The sequence below is a fragment of the Barbus barbus genome (genome assembly GCF_936440315.1).
Source record: "Barbus barbus genome assembly, chromosome: 4".
In the NCBI taxonomy this organism is placed as follows: domain Eukaryota; kingdom Metazoa; phylum Chordata; class Actinopteri; order Cypriniformes; family Cyprinidae; genus Barbus; species Barbus barbus.
Genome location: NC_136732.1, coordinates 25,378,874 through 25,399,884, shown reverse-complemented (window position 1 = coordinate 25,399,884; position 21,011 = coordinate 25,378,874). Strand labels below are relative to the sequence as shown.

The 21,011-nt window shown below is 41.3% G+C and overlaps 1 protein-coding gene across 3 annotated transcripts in view; it reads left to right on the top strand.

The window, feature by feature from the left end:
- Window positions 1–20,642, top strand: part of LOC306868877 (glucagon receptor-like) — a 74,344-nt gene extending 53,702 nt beyond the window's left edge. Inside the window, exons 10-14 of one of the 3 annotated variants that reach the window (XM_079415324.1) lie at window positions 5,860–5,929; window positions 13,835–13,923; window positions 14,865–15,012; window positions 16,984–17,025; window positions 17,128–20,642. In XM_079415324.1, coding sequence (XP_079271450.1) covers window positions 5,860–5,929; window positions 13,835–13,923; window positions 14,865–15,012; window positions 16,984–17,025; window positions 17,128–17,481 — 703 coding nt within the window. In that variant the 3' untranslated portion in view covers window positions 17,482–20,642. The remainder of the gene's footprint in view (window positions 1–5,859; window positions 5,930–13,834; window positions 13,924–14,864; window positions 15,013–16,983; window positions 17,026–17,127) is intronic. The other 2 variants (XM_079415322.1, XM_079415323.1) reach the window with 2 other exon arrangements.
- The last annotated feature ends 369 nt before the right edge of the window (window positions 20,643–21,011 follow it).

The following is a 21,011-nucleotide window of genomic DNA, read 5'->3' as shown; positions in this document are numbered from 1 at the left end:
GGAGTGAGCGTCACACTCGGTTGCTAGTATATGCAGGATGGCTGCTTCGCATAGTACTGAAATTGCAGATCCCCCGGACACATTTAAGTCTCCTGTGTGGGAACATTTTGGTTTTCCAGTGGAGTACAGGAATGGAATTTGTGTCATAGACAAAGCGCACACAATCTGTCGTAACCGAACCGGACCAAACCGTGGCTCCAAAACCGTGAACCGAACCGAACCGTGCCACTGGTGTATCGTTACACCCCTATTATTTATTCATGACAGCCTTAAACCAACCATCTCAAAAACACACTCGCAAAATATGGTAATTGTTAATAATATATATATATATTACATTGTGTCAATATTGCACACCCCTAAAATAACAGCATCATCTTTGAAAAAAGTTTTCCTAGATTTTTTTGTAAATTATATTGGAGTATGTATTTGTAATTGTGAGCAAACTAGGATTTAACAAAAGATAATTCGGCCCGCACAAGGGGACATTTTCTTCGATCCGGCCCTCAACCTAAAATGAGTTTGACACCCCTGATTTAGACAAAAAGGTTCTTCTATGGCATCGTGAAGTACCTTTATTTTTAGGAGTGCATGCATTGAAATACTACTATAGTTGTCAAAATGCTAAATGTGCAGTATGCAACAAAATGGCACACTGCAATGCACTTGATTTGACCTTCCATTTCTAGTGTGATGAATGCAATTTTATGATTGTGTTAAGTAACAGCTAGATAATCAATAACTAATGTATTCTGCCATACCTACTGAAGAACTAATTAATTATTGAATTAATTATCTACTAGTTAAGTTTAAGAAAAATAACTATGAAATAACTACTACTGAACAGTTATACGCAAATAGTCACTATAATAATCAGGTTGTGGCCCACAAATCAAGTACTTGAGTAAAAGTACAGATACCCCAATAAAATATTACTCCAGTAAAATTATAAGGCCTATCCATTTTCAAAATTACTTGAGTAAAATGAAGAGTACAGTCCACTACTACTATTTTTAGCCTATAATGGTAATGAAATATGCATTTTGTTTACTGCACACCAAAATATATCAAATTAAAGCTCTTGATGAGCTCTTTCTACTGGCAAAAGTATACTGTTATCCATGAGTGTACAAATTTCTATTATGAATGATTGAAATCAATGCACAAAGTCAGATCAACCTATGGTAAATTTTTGTTTTGGCCCTCCTGTAAAGTTGGTGAAATGTCACTTACGCCTTTTTGGTCCTCACCCTTTATGTTTTTGTCTGTATGGTAAATAATTGCTTTGTGCACATGTTCTGTAGGAAATCTACTTCGGAAAGGAACCCCAACTCCACTGTCTTGCCATAAGTATCCAACTTACGACAGATACAGTACACTCAGTAAAATGGTGGTTTGTTAAGTAATTAATTAATTTATTTATTTATTTACCGAAAAACTGGGATGAAGCTGTTGGGTCATATTTGTTGTTTTGTTTTTTTAGTCTTGGGTAGTTTTTGTGTTGTGTTAACGCCTAAGTTAACACAGGGTTAACTGCAGAATAACTGAGCCCATCTCCCGCACGAGTAATTCATTCTTTATTAATTACTAAAGGTTTCACTATATTTTCACTTTAGAATAGGCCTACTGTTTCAGGTTCGAAATAAGTCCTGCATAATTATTTGATAATTATTTATTAATTACTAATGGGTTGCCTATATTTTCACCTTAGAATACTGTTTCAGGTTCTAAGTAATTCCTGTGGAATTATCTGATAATTCTTTATTAATTGCTAAATGTTTCACTATATTTTCACTTTAGAATAGGCCTACTGTTTCAGATTCAAAATAAGTCCTGGAGAATTATTTGATAATTTTTTATTAATTTGTAACGTAACGTCACTCTGAGGGAACACAGGATTCAGGAATTCGACGAATAGAAGTTTTACTGAAGAGCAGAGAATAAATGTTTCCAATAACGTACATAACTTTTAGACTCGACGAAGGCTAGAACAAAACTGCTTATAAAGGAACATGAACAAAGGAGTAAACTAGATAATTAACATAAGACAGGTGAACAGAATGAATCATTAACTAAACAAGGACAGGAACTACCAAATAAGGGCAAATCAGAACTAAAAGGAAACCGACACGTGACAGATATCGCCCCCCCTCCCGGAAGGTGCGTCCCGCAACTTAACATGCACATAGGAGAGGGAGGGCGGGCGGATCAGGGGATTCCGGAAGCCATGGCGGGACAGGAGACTCGGGGAGTCATGGCGGGATTGGAGACTCGGGAGACCATGGTGGCACTGGAGACTCGTGAGACCATGAAGGAACTGGGAGCTTGGACGGCCATGGCGGATCTGGGAGCTTGGACGGCCATAGCGGATCTGGGGACTCGGGGAGCCATGGCCTTATTTTTTCGGGCGGCCAAGGGGTTCCGTGGCCTTGGCTCTAGGCCCGGCCACACAGGCAGATGGTATATGGCCCACCCTCCAAAATTTTCTTGGGGAAGTTCCCCTCTGGGAGCCATTGAGGAGGAGCGGGCTCTGTGGGGCGGTCTGGAGGAGCGGGCTCTGTAGGGCGCTCTGGAGGCGCGGAGCTGGACGGAACCAGCGGGGACACAGAAGAGCTGGACAGGACCAGCGGAGATACAGGAGAGCTGGACAGGACCAGCAGAGACGCAGGAGAGCTGGATGGGACCAGCGGAGACGCAGGAGGGCTGGACGGGACCAGCAGAGACGAAGGAGGGCACTTGCAAGGAGCAGGCACTGAAGGGCCCTTGCGAGGAGCAGGCACTGGAGGGCACTTGCGAGGAGTGAAGCTGGCCGACTTGGGGAACTCAGGAGACGAAGGGCTGGACGGGACCAGCTGAGGCGAAGGAGGGCTGGACGGGACCAATGGAGACGAAGGAGATTCTGGGGTTAGAGTGGGTGCAGCAAACTCTAAAGGTAGTGCCATGTCCAAGAGCGAAAGAACAAGTGTCGATGGGCCTGCCATACTCTTTGCCGGCAGGCTTGCCATACTCTTGGGCAGCGGGCTTGCCATACTCTTTGGTGGCGGGCTTGGTTTCTCCGAGGACGGCGGCGGCACAAACCTCACCGCGGACGGGATTCCAGCTCGGAATTGGAGACTCTCCAAACACCGGATGACTGTCTCCTGCCAGTTAAGGTTGGAGGTGTCTGGGAACTCTGTCCGCTGGTGGTATGTGATGCAGAGCCGGAACAGTATTTTAAGGGCATCTCCGTTGAGGGAGCTGGCGAGGACGAGCGACAAAAAAGCCCGGACAAAATCCAGAGGCTCCTTGGTGGCGTAAGCCATCAAAATGAACTGGGTATGTTCATCCATTTGTTCTGTGTTGGTCGAGTCTTCTGTAACGTAACGTCACTCTGAGGGAACACAGGACTCGGGAATTCAACGAATAGAAGTTTTACTGAAGAGCAGAGAATAAATGTTTCCAACAACGTACATAACTTTAAGACTCGACGAAGGCTAGAACAAAACTGCTTATAAAGGAACATGAACAAAGGAGTAAACGAGATAATTAACACAAGACAGGTGAACAGGATGTATCATTAACTAAACAAGGACAGGAACTACCAAATAAGAGCAAAACAGAACTAAAAGGTAACCGACACGTGACATAATTAATAATGGGTTCCCTATATTTTCACTTTAGAATGCTGTTTCAGGTCCTAAGTAATTCTTGCGGAATTATATAACTATTCTTTTTTTTAATTACTATTGGGTTTCAAATATTTTCACTTTAGAATAGGCCTACTGTTTCAGGTTCAAAATAAGTCCTGGAGAATTATTTGATAATTCTTTATTAATTACTAATTGGTTACCTGTATTTTCACTTTCCCTCAGTCCTTGCCTTACATACAGGAATTTAATTAATGATAATCTGGTATTTGCTGAGGAGACACACATACAGTACTCTATAAAATATAAAAACTAAGGTAAGTTATCGCATGGCACTGGAGTGGTGGTGGGGTTCCTATCGGAAGCTGATTTTTTACAAAACAATTCACTACATAGGCAAAACCTCTATAAAATATATTGCATTTATTAACATTGCATTTTCATACTGCTACTACTACTACTGCTAATGACATTTATATGAAAGGGTCACAACTCAAGGTAATTGTGTATGACTGTTCATTAGTAGTTACTTCATAGTTATTTTTCTTGAAAATTAACTAGTAGATAATTAATAGTAATTCTTCAGTAGGTATGACAGAATACATTAGTTATTGATTAGCTAGCTGTTACTTAACACAATCATAAAATTGTATTACATACTGATTAGTTAACACATCTTCCTTAGTAGTTAACAGTAGTGAGTAAAGTGTTAATGAATAATTACCTGTTAGTTCTTCAATAATTTATTAGTTATGCAGTAAGTAAGAAACAGTATTCTAAAGTGTTACCGACATTTTATACACAAAATTGGAGTTAAAAAATGTGTAACTGTTCTTAGATTAAGATGATGACTGGGTGTTCTTAATGATGTACTGAATTAAAACAAATATGCATTATGAAGTCATGTGACAACAAATTAGCTTAGCACTATACACAGTGTATGTAGAGTATTCAGTAAAAATGTAAGCTAGTATCCCTTTCTGAACATTATTCTGAGCAGTATTACGCTATTCTCCTAATTAATAATTTTCTTCAGTGGTGTTGAATGTGGTGTTATTCTGGCTATATACATGGTGTTTTACAAGTGTCCTTGTTACATGTTGCATGTACTTACTTTAGTGATAATAGTAAATTATGCCTAATTGCAAGCAACTAACCTTAAACCAAAATCTACTGATTAACCCTATAGTAATTACATGTTGTTATTTGATATTACTTAGAAATAAATTATTTAAAATTTTAAATGCATCTTAAATTTAAAGCATATTGGGACTATATTAACCCTGTAATAGTCAGAAAAATGTTACTTTTAGACAAAATATTGCAAAAATCTCAAATACAATTTGTATATGTGATTTGTTTTAAGTAACACATTTGATGCATCAGCAGGTTTTTATGGCCCATGTAGTATTATATAGATAGAATATGGAGCTAAAAACCTGAGGAGGAAGAAACACCTCAGTTTTATTCAGAGGCCCAAACTGAGAAAAAATAATTTACTGCAGTTGCTGATATTTATATGGTCAGAGAGTTAGATGAAATTCTGATTCTGATAATGAGATCTTTATAAGAGACTACTTGCAAAAAATAGTTTGTCACACTATATTTCACCTAGATTAATATGTCTAGTAAGATTAAATTTAAATGCTTTGTTTTATTATCAAAGCTCTGTATTTTATTATTGTTGGGGACAAAAAAATAAATCTATAAATAAAAAGTATAATGCAATGCAATTCAGTGATGAATGAGAGACATACAATTAAATGTTCCTCAAAAGACTGTTCTGTCATATTTGATACTCACATTTAACATTATTATTTTTTTCTATTAAAAAAAAAAACAAAAGTCAATATTATTTGTATAGCGCTTTTAACAATGCAAATTGTGTCAACGCAGTTTTACATCGGCTTGATATAAAGCTGGGTGTCTTTATATCAGCTTTACAGTATTTAGACGGGGAAATAGTTTGTCTAAATAGTGTCATTCTGCTCTGGCCAGGCAAAATCAGCAGTTTAAATCTAGGCTAAAGCAGAATCAGATAATGCAAAGGACTCACCTGGTTCCTGTGGTCTTGTCCCGATGGCCGTCTTGGAGATAATCAAGTAAACCTATGTTGCTTCAGTAAACTTAATTGTTTAACTACATTTTGTCTGTATTGAGTATTTTTAATGAACATATAGGCCATATATTTGCTCATTTACAGTGATGTATTTGATCTCTTGTTGTTGACCAGATGCTGGGTGCAGAATATTAACATGGAGTACTGGTGGATTATTCGTTCGCCAATCCTTCTGGCCGTGTTGGTGAGTGAGAGTCTCGATCCTCGATCCCTCATCAGCCACTCTCAGCTGTACTTATCTGCCCTAGTGCCCCATATTCAGAGCACTTCTAATGCCACTTATTATTCAACATGAATTCAAAATTGCTTTTTAGACTTGATTATCTAGGATACTGGTGATTGGACAGGAAAGCAGAAGGAAAGAGGGTGAATGGGTTCAGGAACCATAAACAGTATATCATATGCTGATATCACAATTTCCAATCAATCAATCAATCAATTCCCCATCAAACAAGGCCATCATATATATTGTTTTGTCATTGAATATTCTTTTTTACCTAGAAATGAATTGTATTATTGTAAACTCTAATGCTCTCATCCTTCATATGTCTCCACGGCTTCAGCGACCCAGTGTTTAAAAAGGAAAGGGCCGGGAGGTTGAGGTTCAGAAATAATGCAATTAAAAGAGTGTAGCACTAAAGTTTTATAGGTGTAATTAGCTGTAATTGCAGAGTGATTAACACACAATTAGAACACTATTAATTATGAAGAATGAATGTGGTACAACACAAAACACGATTCAGATTGTTTGTTGTTTGTTGTTTAGTGAGACTTGCTGACCAAACAGCACTGATTGAGAATTGAGGATCAAATATTTACTCAGTGTCCCTCCCTCATTAAAACCTCATAGGAAGAATTTTTGTATCAGTCAGTGAATTAATCTATATGATTTAAAAGATTGAGTCACTGGAATAACTGGAATAAGTGCTCAACATTAGTTGAATGGTTGCACATCATTCAGAACTGAATTAATATTCCATAAACCAGTAATGGTACACAATATTATCAGAAATAATATAGAAATTCGGACTACCCTTTATTTTAAAGTCCTCATGTTACAGTGTAAATATACAGTTAAGTACTAGATAATATTAAATAACAATTTACTAGATTTTTAATATTTAATATCAGAGGTTACACTTTATTTTAAGGTGTCCATGTTACAGTGTACTTATACATTTAAATACTGAGTAATATTATTGAAGTACATGTACTTATGGTTAGGGTCAGGATTAGGGTTTGTCTTAGGGTTACTTGCATGTAATTATGCATCATTTATTTTTATTATAATAATAAGTACATGTAACAAATGTAACAAGGACACCTTAAAGGTGGGTTAAGCAATTTCTGGAAACCAATGTTGATATTTGAAATCACCAAAACAAACACCCCCCTACCCCAAAAGGGTCTCGCCCCTATTTTGATAGCTCCGCCCCACACATACTACGCAACCCAGGCAACGATTAGTTCTGTGAAAGAAAGCAAAACCAATGTTACACCGTGTCTACACCAGATGCAAGCAGCACGCTAAAATACTCTAAAATCATTATAATCAGTGCTGCTGTCTACACTGGATGATGCATTCTATTTATGAGGTGCTGACACAAATTTCATATGATTTTCAACGGTCTCTTTATCCCGTCCAGTGTAGACAGACTTTAGCTGTTGCGGCGCACCGCGTCCGGTGTAGACACGGTGTGTTACTCACCTATCGAGAAGAACCAAAGCAACCTCGGCATCCGATCGCAGGCCTCCTTGAGTTCTCTCCAGCGCGGGAAAGCTGATCCGACATTTACACGGGTCCTACTTCTCTATCTTTCTGTCGCTCGACTCGGCTGTTCACTGAACGCTCTCTCTTCCACACCATGAGTAGACACGCCCCTTACTGCTGATTGGCTACAAATTTGTTTTGGTACTCAGCCCCAACTCAGTTTTCTAAAGCGTTTTTGGAAAATTACATACCCCACCTTTATAAATAAAGTGTTGCCATATCAGGTTATGGCTAGAATTAGGGTGTCACGAATCTGGTCCATGCTCTTCCGGACAATCACCACCAGATGTCACTCACTCACCACATTGACTCTCACACCACACTTCTCTGGACTGCAATACCCACAATCCATTGCACTGACGACACGCAGCTGATTACACTGATCACACAGCTGAATTCACTGATCACCCAATCACACACACTATTTAACCTGGGACTTGCTCTAGCTCAGGGCCGAGTATTGTTAGCGTATATCACTCCCCAAGCGATAGCAACTCTACAGAGCCATCATCCTAGTCTTGCCTTGTTTTCCTGCCGTGTCTGACCCTGCCCGTGTTTCCTGGATTAACCCTTCGCCTTGCCGTTTGGACTCTGTTTGCTCCCCGTTTGGATTATTGCTTCGACTCTGGATTATCTCTCTGCCTTGCCCCTTTGGATACTGTTCGCTCATCGTTGACCCACGCTTGCTCCACGGATTGCTCTGTCTTGCCCTTGCCATACCTGTTTGCTGATGTCTGACCCTGCCTGTTTCTGACCATGTTTTTTAATAAAGCCTTGCATATGGATCCGCATGTCTCACGTCTCGTCAGCCCCGTAACAGAATACTCGGCCACACAAGGATCCAGCGGCTTTTCAAAAGGACATTGGCCAGGTATGGATTGTGCACGACTATTATTAACCCTCGAGCAGGGCTCGCGACCGCTCGAGAATTATATTCAGGAGTACTTAGACCTCGCCTATTTTTCTGATCTGCCGGACTATGCACTTATTGACTTTTTTTGTGAGGGCATTAATCAGCCGCTCCGGTCAAGGTTAATCCGCGAGGGTCCCCGTTCATCTCTCAGTCAATTTATGGACTATGCTTTACTGTGTGTGGGCTCTCCGTTCACTGTGGGTGTCGCGGAGGAACACGGCACCGCACTCACTCACAAAATGGCGGCAGCAACAGCACCCCTTCACGTCATGGCTGTCAAGCCAGAGTCTGCTCACGTCGTCGCTGTCAAGCCAGAGTCTGCTCACGTCGTCGCTGTCAAGCCAGAGTCTGCTCACGTCGTCGCTGTCAAGCCAGAGTCTGCTCACGTCGTCGCTGTCAAGCCAGAGTCTGCTCACGTCGTCGCTGTCAAGCCAGAGTCTGCTCACGTCGTCGCTGTCAAGCCAGCGTCACACCACGTCTCCGCTGTCAAGCCAGCGTCACACCACGTCACAGTGCTCCAGCCAGAGTCTGTCACACCCAAGGATTTAAGGTCAGTCCTTCAAGTTCCCTGTCTGATATCCAGTGTGATGGACCCACCACTGATGTCAGTGCGAGTAGCTGGCATTCCCAGGGCCTCAACCCTGTCTGTTACAGAGACTGTTCCCCTGACCTCAGTACTTCCCGTTATGGCGGTTGCCATTTTGAGTGTGTGGGCTGCACACTGTGCTCCTGAGGCCTCTCCTGTCCACGAGTCTGCTCCTGAGGCCTCTTCAGTCCACGAGTCTGCCCCAGAACTTCCAGAGGAGGCGGCGTCCACTGCAGAACCACCAGAGGTGGCAGCTTCCGCTGCAGAACCTCCCGAGGTGGTGGCGCCCACTCATGAACTCACTGTTTGCCCTGTCACGGCCACGGAGGCCGTCCCTGAACTCGCTGTTTGCCCTGTCACGGCCACGGAGGCCGTTCCTGTACTCACTGTCTGCCTTGTCACGGCCACGGAGGCCGTTCCTGACCTCGTGGTCTGCCCTGTCATGGCCACGGAGGCCGTTCCTGACGTCACTGTCTACCCTGTCACGGCCACGGAGGCTGTTCCTGAACTCACGGTCTGCCTTGTCACGGCCACGGAGGCCGTTCCTGACCTCATGGTCTGCCCTGTCACGGCCATGGAGGCCGTTCCTGAACTCACTGTCTGCCCTGTCACGGCCATGGAGACCGTTTCTGAACTCACTGTCTGCCCTGTCACGGTCATGAAGGCCGCCCCTGAACTCACTGTCTGTCCTGTCACGGCCAAAGAGGCCGTCTGTGAGCTCACGCCCTGTTCTGTCACGGCCAAAGAGGCCGTCTGTGAGCTCTCGCCCTGTCCTGTCACGGCCAAAGAGGCCGTCTGTGAGCTCTCGCCCTGTCCTGTCAGGGCTAAAGAGGCCGTCTGTGAGCTCTCGCCCTGTCCTGTCACGGCTAAAGAGGCCGTCTGTGAGCTCTCGCCCTGTCCTGTCACGGCTAAAGATGCCGTCTGTGAGCTCACGCCTTGTCCTGTCACGGCTAAAAACGCAGTCTATGAATCCTCGTCCTGCCCTGCCACGCCCCCTGAGATCATGAATGCTCTCCCTGTATTATCTGTCTCTGCTCTCCCGGTGTTGTCTGTCTCCGTTTCCCCCAGATCTCAGACTCTGCCATGGTTTCCTGCCCAGTCTGCTTCCTGGCGAGGGTCTTCTGCTCAGGTCTGGTGGTCCTCTGCCCCGCCATGGTGGTCTTCTGCTCGGGTCTGGTGGTCGTCTGCTCCGCCGTGGTGGTCTTCTACTCCGGTCTGGTGGGCTCCTGGTCCATCTACTCCGCCCTGGTGGGCTCTTGCTCGGGTCTGGTGGTCGTCTGCCCCGCCATGGTGGTCTTCTGCTCGGGTCTGGTGGTCGTCTGCTCCGCCGTGGGGGTCTTCTGCTCGGGTCTGGTGGTCGTCTGCTCCGCCGTGGTGGTCTTCTACTCCGGTCTGGTGGTCATCTACTCCGCCCTGGTGGGCTCCTGGTCCGTCTGCTCCGCCCTGGTGGGCTCTTGCTCTGTCCTGGTCTCCGGTTCCGCCGGGGTGTCCTGCTCTGCCGGTTCTGCCTCAGTCCCCGGTCTTCCCACTTCCTCACGGACCTGGCCCTCCGTCCCTCCCCCTGTTCCGCCTCCGCTCCACCGCCCTCCTGGATTATTTGGAAGCGTCTGGAAGCCGCTCCTTGGGGGGGGGGCTATGTCACGAATCTGGTCCATGCTCTTCCGGACAATCACCACCAGATGTCACTCACTCACCACATTGACTCTCACACCACACTTCTCTGGACTGCAATACCCACAATCCATTGCACTGACGACACGCAGCTGATTACACTGATCACACAGCTGAATTCACTGATCACCCAATCACACACACTATTTAACCTGGGACTTGCTCTAGCTCAGGGCCGAGTATTGTTAGCGTATATCACTCCCCAAGCGATAGCAACTCTACAGAGCCATCATCCTAGTCTTGCCTTGTTTTCCTGCCGTGTCTGACCCTGCCCGTGTTTCCTGGATTAACCCTTCGCCTTGCCGTTTGGACTCTGTTTGCTCCCCGTTTGGATTATTGCTTCGACTCTGGATTATCTCTCTGCCTTGCCCCTTTGGATACTGTTCGCTCATCGTTGACCCACGCTTGCTCCACGGATTGCTCTGTCTTGCCCTTGCCATACCTGTTTGCTGATGTCTGACCCTGCCTGTTTCTGACCATGTTTTTTAATAAAGCCTTGCATATGGATCCGCATGTCTCACGTCTCGTCAGCCCCGTAACAGAGGGTTTGGTTTTGGGTTATTTGCTTGTACATTAATTATGCATAATGTTATTACTAGGGGAGAGCGGGGCACAAAGTAACACTTTTTGACTTTCTCAAATTGTGTAAATATATATTATAATTTTTTATCCACAGTAATTTCACACTTGTCTAGTACGTCGCTTTGTTTCATAATTACAGTGTATATGTTTTTCTTTATTTACCCTCAAAAATTGGAAGTGAAATGTGACAACATGCCCCGTAGGTGGGGTACATTGTAACATCTGAGGGGCACATTGTAACATGACCATATGACAGCCTAAAACGTTACCTGATCTTATGAAAAAAATATACAAGACAAACTAAAATATTTAGTTAATAAAATAAAGTAATTATTTATTTTAAATAATATAATGGCGTTTTTTAAGAATTAAAAATAATCTGATTTTTGAGTTTGACAACCATGCAACCATGCCTGGGACGGCCCATATAAACAAGCCAAAATGCTTTACATGTCTTGAAATAATAATTTCTGAACATTAAACATTGATTGTTAGTCTTTATTCATCTGTTTCTCGTCGTTTCTCATTAAAATGTATTAAAGTAAATACAGTCGTGGTCAGTAAGTACAGTCGTGGTCAGAATTATTGGCACCCTTGGTAAATATGAAGGATGTGAAAATTAACGTGCATTGTTAATCCTTTTGAACTTTTATTTAAAAATTTCACAAAAATCTAACCTTTCTTTGGAGAATAAGAATTTAAAATGGGAGGAAATATCATTATGAAATAAATGTTTTTTCTCTAATACACATTGGCCACAATTAACGGCACCCATTTATTCAATACTTTTTGAAACCTCCATTTGCCAGTTTAACAGCTCCAAATGTCACTGCTCTAGCTCTTTTCTTAAAGCCACTTCACTAATTTGTGAAGCTCAGTTATCTTTTGCTGCACATCAGAAATATATTCTTTGATTTTTCTCATTGTTATGGATGATTAAATGGGTCATTGGATGCCCATTTTACACAAGTTGATATGATTCTTTGGGTCTTAATGAAACGTATATAACATACTATGGTTAATATTTCTCAATGGTAGTGTAAAAAACACCTTCTTTACCTTGTCAAAATCAGCTCTGTTTTCAGCACGCTGATCTAGTCCATATGTCTTTAAATGCTAGTGAGCTCTGTTGACTCCACCCCTCTCTTCCGTGGAGTGATGAGCAGACCATAGATATGTGTAGATTCTCTATTCGACTGCTCCAGATACGTTGACGCGTCACCCATCTCACATTCACCATAATAATCAATGAATATTCAAAGATATAGAAGCGTATAACTTGCTGTTGTAGACGCACACAGTCAATGCTCTCAAAGATTCGCAGACCGTTGCAAAAATGGCGGATGGCTTATGTATCGCGGCCCATAGAAACAGTCGATAATGAGGAATCTAGGTTTATATATCTATGGAGCATACTACTAAACTTCAGCCGCGAAACTGGCTATCTAGCACATTATTAGGATTTGCAGATTCATAAGGTGATTTGCAGATTCATTAAAACCTGTACAGAACTAAGTCATTCTGACAGGAGTCTCAAAACAGCCTGATTTGAGAAAGGGGATTTTAGAAAAAAAACACTGGATGCATTTTTATCATTATAGGATGGATTTGTACACACACTTCCAACACACATTTTTGTTCAAACAACTTGTAAAGTGAATTATGCATCCGATGACCCCTTTAAGGGAATGCATATAAAATGAATATAATTACAAAACTAATGAAATTCAGTAATGAAATTTCCTGTTCTGCCATTCCAATTCAACAACCTGTGGCCATTTCAATTAAAATTCACATTCATGAAATGAAAAAAAAAATAGTCCAATTCTGCCTATTTTGCCCAATCTTTACACCCACACCACACACATTGTAAGAATTTTGATGATACTGATATTACTGTGACCCAGGCTATTTTCTGACATAATTGAAAGAATGTGAAGAACACAGTAAGGTTCCATGTTTTATGCTGTTTTATGCCCTGCAGTTTCCATCTATGCTCACACCATCAGACCCAATTGTATTGCATTTGGCTTAGCATTAAGCACAACATTCAAAATTGAAGTCATTTCCATTATGCACGAAGCACAGCGCCATATGATGTCGACTCTCAGTACATCAGGAAGCTACTACACAGAATATGTTTTAGGGTCTACTGCTATGATTTCAAAGAGTAACTTTCCCCTTCCTCCAGTGCCTTATTTCCACATGATTGCATTGAAAGGCACAATACTGAAAAAATTGACATGCATTCATAATGCTCACATTGGATACGAGGTGCAGTTGACCATTAAGCAATGCGCAGTGATGTTTCTGCGTATCTGTCAGCATCTCAAGTGTTCCCGTAGTGGGCAGGAATTCCTATGTTTGAATTCTCCCAGGGCTGGACGGTACGAATGCCATTCCCAGACTCCGCCAAGCATCGCTGACTTCCTTCCCCCTTCACTCCTAACTGCCCCAGTCCCTCATCTTGAGTCATTTGTTGTGCTGTGAGGAAACTGTTGTGTCAGTTTTGCGACATAATGGTCTTAACCAGGGCATTATAATGTTTTTTTCCTTCTCTGTCCAGATTAACTTTTTCATCTTCATACACATCATCAAGATCCTCGTGTCCAAACTGAGGGCGCACCAAATGAGATATTCTGACTACAAGTTCCGGTGGGTGTCCTACACACTGTAAAAAAAAAAAAAAGAAGTTGAGCAAACTTAAAAGTTTAAGGCAACCAGCTTAAGCAGATTTTGGAGTTTTCTCAATTTATTTTTTAGGAGATTTTGGAGTTTTCTCAACTTTTTGTGGTTGCCTTAAACTTTTTAAGTTTGCTCAATTTTTATTATTATTATTTATTTTACAGTGCTGTAAGAAATCATAAGTTGAGAGAACTTAAACGTTTAAGGCAACCAGCCTGTAAGTATAGAATTATATCATACCTAAACTACTCTAGAAAGAATGAAAATCATGCAAGTTTGACATAATTTTTCTGTAACACTTTACTTTGAGGTCCAGTTCCCACTATTAACTAGTTGCTTATTAGCATGCATATTACAAGCATATTGACTGCATATTAGTACTGATAAAGCCCGGTACACACCAAGCCGATGTGGCAGCGTTTGGGTCCAAATTTGCCCTGACACACCAAGCTGACGCTCGACACCCGACAGCCAAGTAGCACATCTGTTCTGCGCCTTTCTCGCGCACTGGTTCGCCAGCTGAACAGCCAATCAGAATGATCAGATGGCCCGACTGACCGACGAGCTCCAACGCCCGAGCTCCAACGGCTGAAAAAAAGCCGACGAGGACCAACTTCAGCTGACAGTGCGGAACACACTGAGAAAACTTAGTCAGCCGACAAACAAAAACTGCCCGTCGGCTTGGCTTAAATCACATATTATTGCCTTACTCTGTGTGACCATGTTTTAGATCCCTTAATTCTACCCCATACCTAAATGCAACAACTACCTTACTAACTATTAATAAGCAGCTAATTAGTAAAAGTAGTAGTTAATAGTGAGAATTGGTCTTGAACTTTGAGCATTTGCACAATGTTGTGCATTTGTTTCCAGATTAACTGTCTATCTTTGTGTTTTTCTCCCAATTTCAGGCTTGCTAAGTCAACCCTCACCCTGATTCCGTTACTGGGGATCCATTCAGTCCTTTTTTCATTTGTTACTGATGAGTCTACCTCACATGGTGCTCTATCCCTGCGCCTCACAAAGCTATTCATCGACCTCTTCTTCAACTCCTTCCAGGTCAGGAAATCTTAATAACCCATCGCTCTAACCAGGGTTGAGCAAAACTCTGAATTTTAGATTTGTTTTACTTTCAACTAGTGAAGTTTTAGTGGAATGATGGGACAAGGAAAGTACTGAATTTCAGTTCATTAGTCTAAAACATTTTCAGAAATTGCATTGGAATCTAAAAGGCATTCTCAAGTGAGTTCAATTTTGAATGCCGCACAACTCTGACCCTCGCTGACAGATGCATAACAAGCTCAAAATTGCTCAGAACAAGCTCAGGTATAATAACAAATTGAAAAATGTTATGTTCTTGATATGCCACTCAGTCATGGCTAAACTGAGAAATCATCTCACCCTGCTAAAATCTCCCTAAAAGCCCCATATGCTGCAAATTAACAATTAATTTTAAATGTCCCTTGATTGGGCAGCAGCTTTGAAAAAAATAAATTGACATTATGTAGCTTATTTTACAGTGTCAGGACTAATTGCTTTAAGAGAGCAGATGCTACAAATTGACTGACTCACCCTTTGACAAACTGGTAATGACACTTGAGTGGAGCGCAGCTGCAATGTGGCGAATTTGTATCATCTGCCTGGAGGAATTGCCCTGATGAGACTTTTCACATGCGTAAAGATTCAGAGTAAGGGAGAGAACAAGTGAGGCCATAAGGTTTGAATGTTATGTTTCCATCTGCCGACACTTCATCCTTATTGGCTTTTGAATATCTCACTGCAGATTGCACTAAATGAACTCATTCAAATTTGTCAAGTTTAGGTTATTCGCAAAATAGACTGATTATTACTTTTATTAGATTTTTATTTTTTGTTTTTATTTATGACTATGAACAACCTGAAAAAATACATATAGTTTAGCTGGGCTTTTAGCAGTAAAATCAACTTTTATGCAAAGGAACTTACAGGACAGTCATAATATAAATGTGTGCTCCCTGGGAATCAAACCCATGAACTAGACGAGCTACAGAAATTGTATGGTATTTCCTACTGAAAAGATCAGCTTGAATAGCAGATCCAGGCCAGAATATGATGGTTAGTGCTGGTTGAAGTTAAAAGTAGGGTCAGAGTTAGAACTTTTTGTTATTACTTTGTGATCAACAAAAGATTTTAACCAATGAACAAGACCTACTTGGGTAAATCACATTGTATAGTCTGACCTTCTGGTGAAGTTGATTGACCAAGAAAGTCTTGCCAGCAAAGCCAGTTAAAAAGTCTGGTTGAAAAACAAACATCCTATTGGGACCAGCATCCAAAACACAACATAAGCCAGTGATCATCTATACTGTGGTGTTTTTCTCAAAAGCATTGTTAGCCAGATATGATCAGTTTGATCACAAGTTCCACTGTTCCCAAAACTGTAGTTTTAATGAGCATTCACAAACAGCATTGCAAAGTTGTGTGGTTAGTTTGTTGTTAGCATGACATGGAAATAGATCATGCTCTTGAGCAAAATAAGTAGGATAACATGCATCTGTATTTGTTATTCCATATATGCCGTTCTACGTCTTTTTTTGTCAAGAGAATGAAGGCAGCATTTTGAAGAGTGTGCATATGCGTATGTAGTAAGTCAATGGTGTAAGAGGGAACCTGTCATTGAATCAATGCAAAACAATGGAGAACAAATATAGTAAAGTTATCCTCAGATGCTGTGTTCCTTATTTATGTCAATAATCTGACAGTAATTCCATCACAAACCAATTCATTAGCAGAAGTTATTACTCCATGACCTGTGTAATATTAATAATGACAGTCCTCTATTGTTGAACCAATGTGGTTCAAATTACTGATGTGCAACAAAATCAATACAGCTTTGGGAAACAGTCATGACTAGCTACATAATTTCTTCAACAATGTATCGTATCATGGTAGTTAAGCAACAAGTTGTATGTCATTGTAGGGGAAATGCATTCCTGGTCATTTCAGCAGCAACTTTTTTAATTGCTTATTCATGCTCTGACATGTTCACAGGGGCTGCTGGTAGCCATCTTATATTGCTTCGTCAACAAGGAGGTAAGTTTGATTCTCTTTTTTATTGTACACAATCTCACACAGATGGCTCTATCCTCACACGTCTGTATCCTAACCATTCTGTGCATCTTCATGATTGGTCAGGTTCAGTCTGAGATTCTGAAGAAATGGAGACGTTGGAAGCTTGGGAGGGACATAGAGGAGGAGTACCGTCACACCTACAGCCAGTCCCTTCAGATGAAGAGTGGCAGCATCATGGTCTCTCCTTCAAACCTCTCTCGGCTGCCTGATATCGCTACCACTACCTCCCGGCTCGGCAGTCCAGAAGAAAAGCAAATGCTTGTATCCAACAGCCAGAATGGTATGGGCACTGGATTGCAGTTCACCTCCACACCACAAGATAGTTCCACCTGCAGCTCGATAACAGAGGACATAGTGATGGTGGACAGAGGAAAGTGCTGTAGCGTTCAACAGGACAATGCCAAGAGCAACCTGTGAGCTCCAGATGTCTCACAGAAGAAGACCCTTATCCCAACCACCCTCGCTTCTTCTGGCTGAGGGTCCTGAAGCAAGGAGCAAGAGGCGTGTGAATGTGTGTGTGTTTGTGTGTGAGTTTGTGAGAGCACTGTCCTCTCTGATGGACGCATGATGGGCACATGGTTACATGGTGCTCAGTTGACACTGTCCCAGTCAGACAGGATCAGCGGTGAGCAGAAGGTGGGCATATGTTAAAGATTTGTACAAATGTACATGCTAACAAACTCAATGATGAAGAACAGAGTCTTACCTCTAGTCTTATATAGCTGAATGTGATGTTGAAGATTTAGTAGAGAAAACCCATTGGGACTGCAGGGTCCAAGAGGAACCATCACAAGCAAACATACAACCAGCACCTCTGGATGAATGGAAGATTAAGAAAGAGATACACTTAACTGAACTTGTCAAATAGTTAACTAAACCGGGTAATGCATTCCAGAGTCCATGAGCTCCATTTGAACTGAAGGAACCCCACATGCCCCTGTAGAAAAGACCAACTTGGACCTGAATTTCCATACAGGTTTATGCTAATATGGTGCCGATAGACCAGCAAAGCCAAAAATTGGTGAAGCTGATTGGTCAAGGACATTATGCTGGTTAAGTAAGTGAAGAAGCCTTGTGGTGAAACCAGCACACCAGCATTTTTGTTTGCATATATTTTGGAATCAATTGACACTTTTGGGTACATGTTACACATAAAGCTGTTTTTGTGTAGTTTAATTAAAACCATCTATGTCTTTGTTAGAAATTAATTGCCAAGCTAAGGTATAGATATAGACTGATCAAGTATTGACAGGTATTACCCGTGTGCCTTTTTCTGTAGGTCATAGACCCCAATATTAAAACAAAAACACAAAGATTCACCTTGCAGAGTAAGTGAAGTACAAATCAGTCACCCAATCTTCAGAGGTGAAAGTTGCTTAAAGCAGATTCTGTATAGTGAACATGACTTCAAGCACACATTAGATGAATGTGCCATTATTAATCACGATGATTTTTCAAGAAAATACGCTTGGTATACTCAAGCATGCAAAATACAGCCATATGTGAAATGCTTCAAAGGGTCAATGCCTTAATGGAGTAGCATGACAGATCCGATTCCCCTGTGTCAGTGGTCAGAGGAGAAGACTGTCCACCAGACATGTTGATATGTTCACGAGTCAGTATTAGTTAGCAAATGCTTCTTCTCTCGCATACTTCTCATCTCCCAATAGGCATTCAAATCCTTTGCCATAGAGCTTTGAAAGATGTTCAGGAAGTGTAGGAGGAACTGTGAGGATGAGAGCCAGAAAGCGAAGAGAAAATTTAGAACAAATTACAACCTCATCGATCAAAATGGTTCCTCACTCAAAGGATGTTTGTCATGCTCAGTTCAAGATATGATATGCTATAAAAAAATAAAATAAATACGCAACCACAAGACACTGATATGAGATTGCGACGAAGTGTAGAGGTGAAGTGTGTAATTTCTACGACATTAGCGCCACCAAATCTGTTTGTTTGAGTGGCCCAGCTGAGCCATAACAATAACAAAGAGTTTGGGGTGGGACTTTTTGTTTGAACCGTATAGGGTTAAGGTTTGTCTGGTTAATATTAGCAATTAATCCATGCTGGTAGATGCTGTGACTACACCATTATAGAGGCAAAAGTCATCTTTCCTCACTGATGACTAAACATGTAGATGTCAAGCAGCTACATTTAAGTTGAATGAGAATGCTAACAGAAGGGATTTCTCAGTTATTGATATGAACTTGGTCTGAACGATTGGAACATAGAGAGTCTGTTATGAAAATTCATTTTTCCAAGTAGTAGTGTAGTGTCAATAATAACGTATAAATGACACACTTCACCTTTAATGACAATGAGCAGCTGATGCCCCATATTGTGGCATTTGTGTGCATAATGATGCGCCTTTATATTTTCTTTAGATCATCAAACACATGATGATAATGCCGATGATTTTCGCTGATAACTATGTGGGGCAATTTGCACAATTTTAATTTATAATTGTTAAATATGTAGATATCGGTAAATGTCTGTTGAGATTTGTAATGACTTTGTTTTGTGGTGTCTGTTATTTGTGCACATGGTGTGTATTTTGTGCTTGTGTGTGCTTCGTGGAGAGTGAAAGAAACATTTAGGTCCTGGTTTAGTGTTCAGTTAACTAAAAAGAGAAATTACTGACATTTTTTTGACCAATTTTGCCTTTTGAGTGAAAGATAATTCAGTCTTTTTGTGGTAAAGGTGAGATAATAGTGGCTAATTTATAATAACTGCAGATGAAAGACTCTTTAGTGCTTATAAAGTGCTACATTTTGCTATATCCAGTTGGACTTTTTTCAAAAAGGGAAATACTTCATCACCACAAGGGATCAAAGACCATGAACTTATTTGTTTGAGGTTGTCGGCCAAAACAAAACATCCTGTTGAATATTCCAAAATTGGCATCATGTAATATTATCCAAGCATGACAGTAATCGTGGAAGTCGATAAATCATGCATACATGGGTCTGCCTTCTATTTCCATGTGAGTGTAAGGCCTCTGTTTCTTGCAGCCAAACTGAAGTGATGCCAAATTCTTCAGTGAGGGAGGCAAAGCGTCTGTTATGCTCATCTCTCTGCATTCAAACTTCAGAACCTCTTGGAATTTATTTAGGAATGAACTTGCCAAGAGTATCCCAGGAGAACCCGAGCCATGCTTTGGAAGTGCAACAGAACATGCATTTGATGAACTGAACCCATTATTTTTAAGTATATGAATTGTAATGATGTTGCAACAAAGAATACTATTTTGAAACAGTCAAAACTAATATTGATGTACGCTGGTGTGAAAAAGTGTTGGCCCCCTTCCTGATTTTTTATTTTATTGCATGTTTGTCACACTTTAATGTTTCAGATCATCAAACAAATTTAAATATGAATCAAAGATAACACAAGTAAACACAACATGCATTTTTTAAATGAAGTTTTTATTTTATAAAGGGAAAACAAAATCCAAACCGCATGGGCCTGTGTGAATGCCCCCCCCCCCCCCCCCCCATTAAACCATAACTGTGGTTTATCACACCTGAGTTCAGTTTCTCTAGCCACACCCAGGCCTGATTACTGCCACACCTGTTCGCAATCAAGAAATCATTAAAATAGGACCTGCCTGACAAAGTGAAGTAGACCAAAAGATCCTCAAAAGCTACACATCCTGTTGAGATCCAGAGAAATTCAGGAGCAAATGAGAAAGAAAGTAATTGAGATCTATCAGTCTGGAAAAGGTTACAAAGCCATTTCTAAAGCTTTGGGACTCCAGCGAACCACAGTGAGAGCCATTATCCACAAATGGCGAAAACATGGAACAGTGGTGAACCTTCCCACTGCTGCTGAGCAAAAAGAACATAAAGGCTCGTCTCAGTTTTGCCAGAAAACATCTTGATGATCCCCAAGACTTTTGGGAAAATACTCTGTGGACTGACAAGACAAAAGTTGAACTTTTTGGAAGG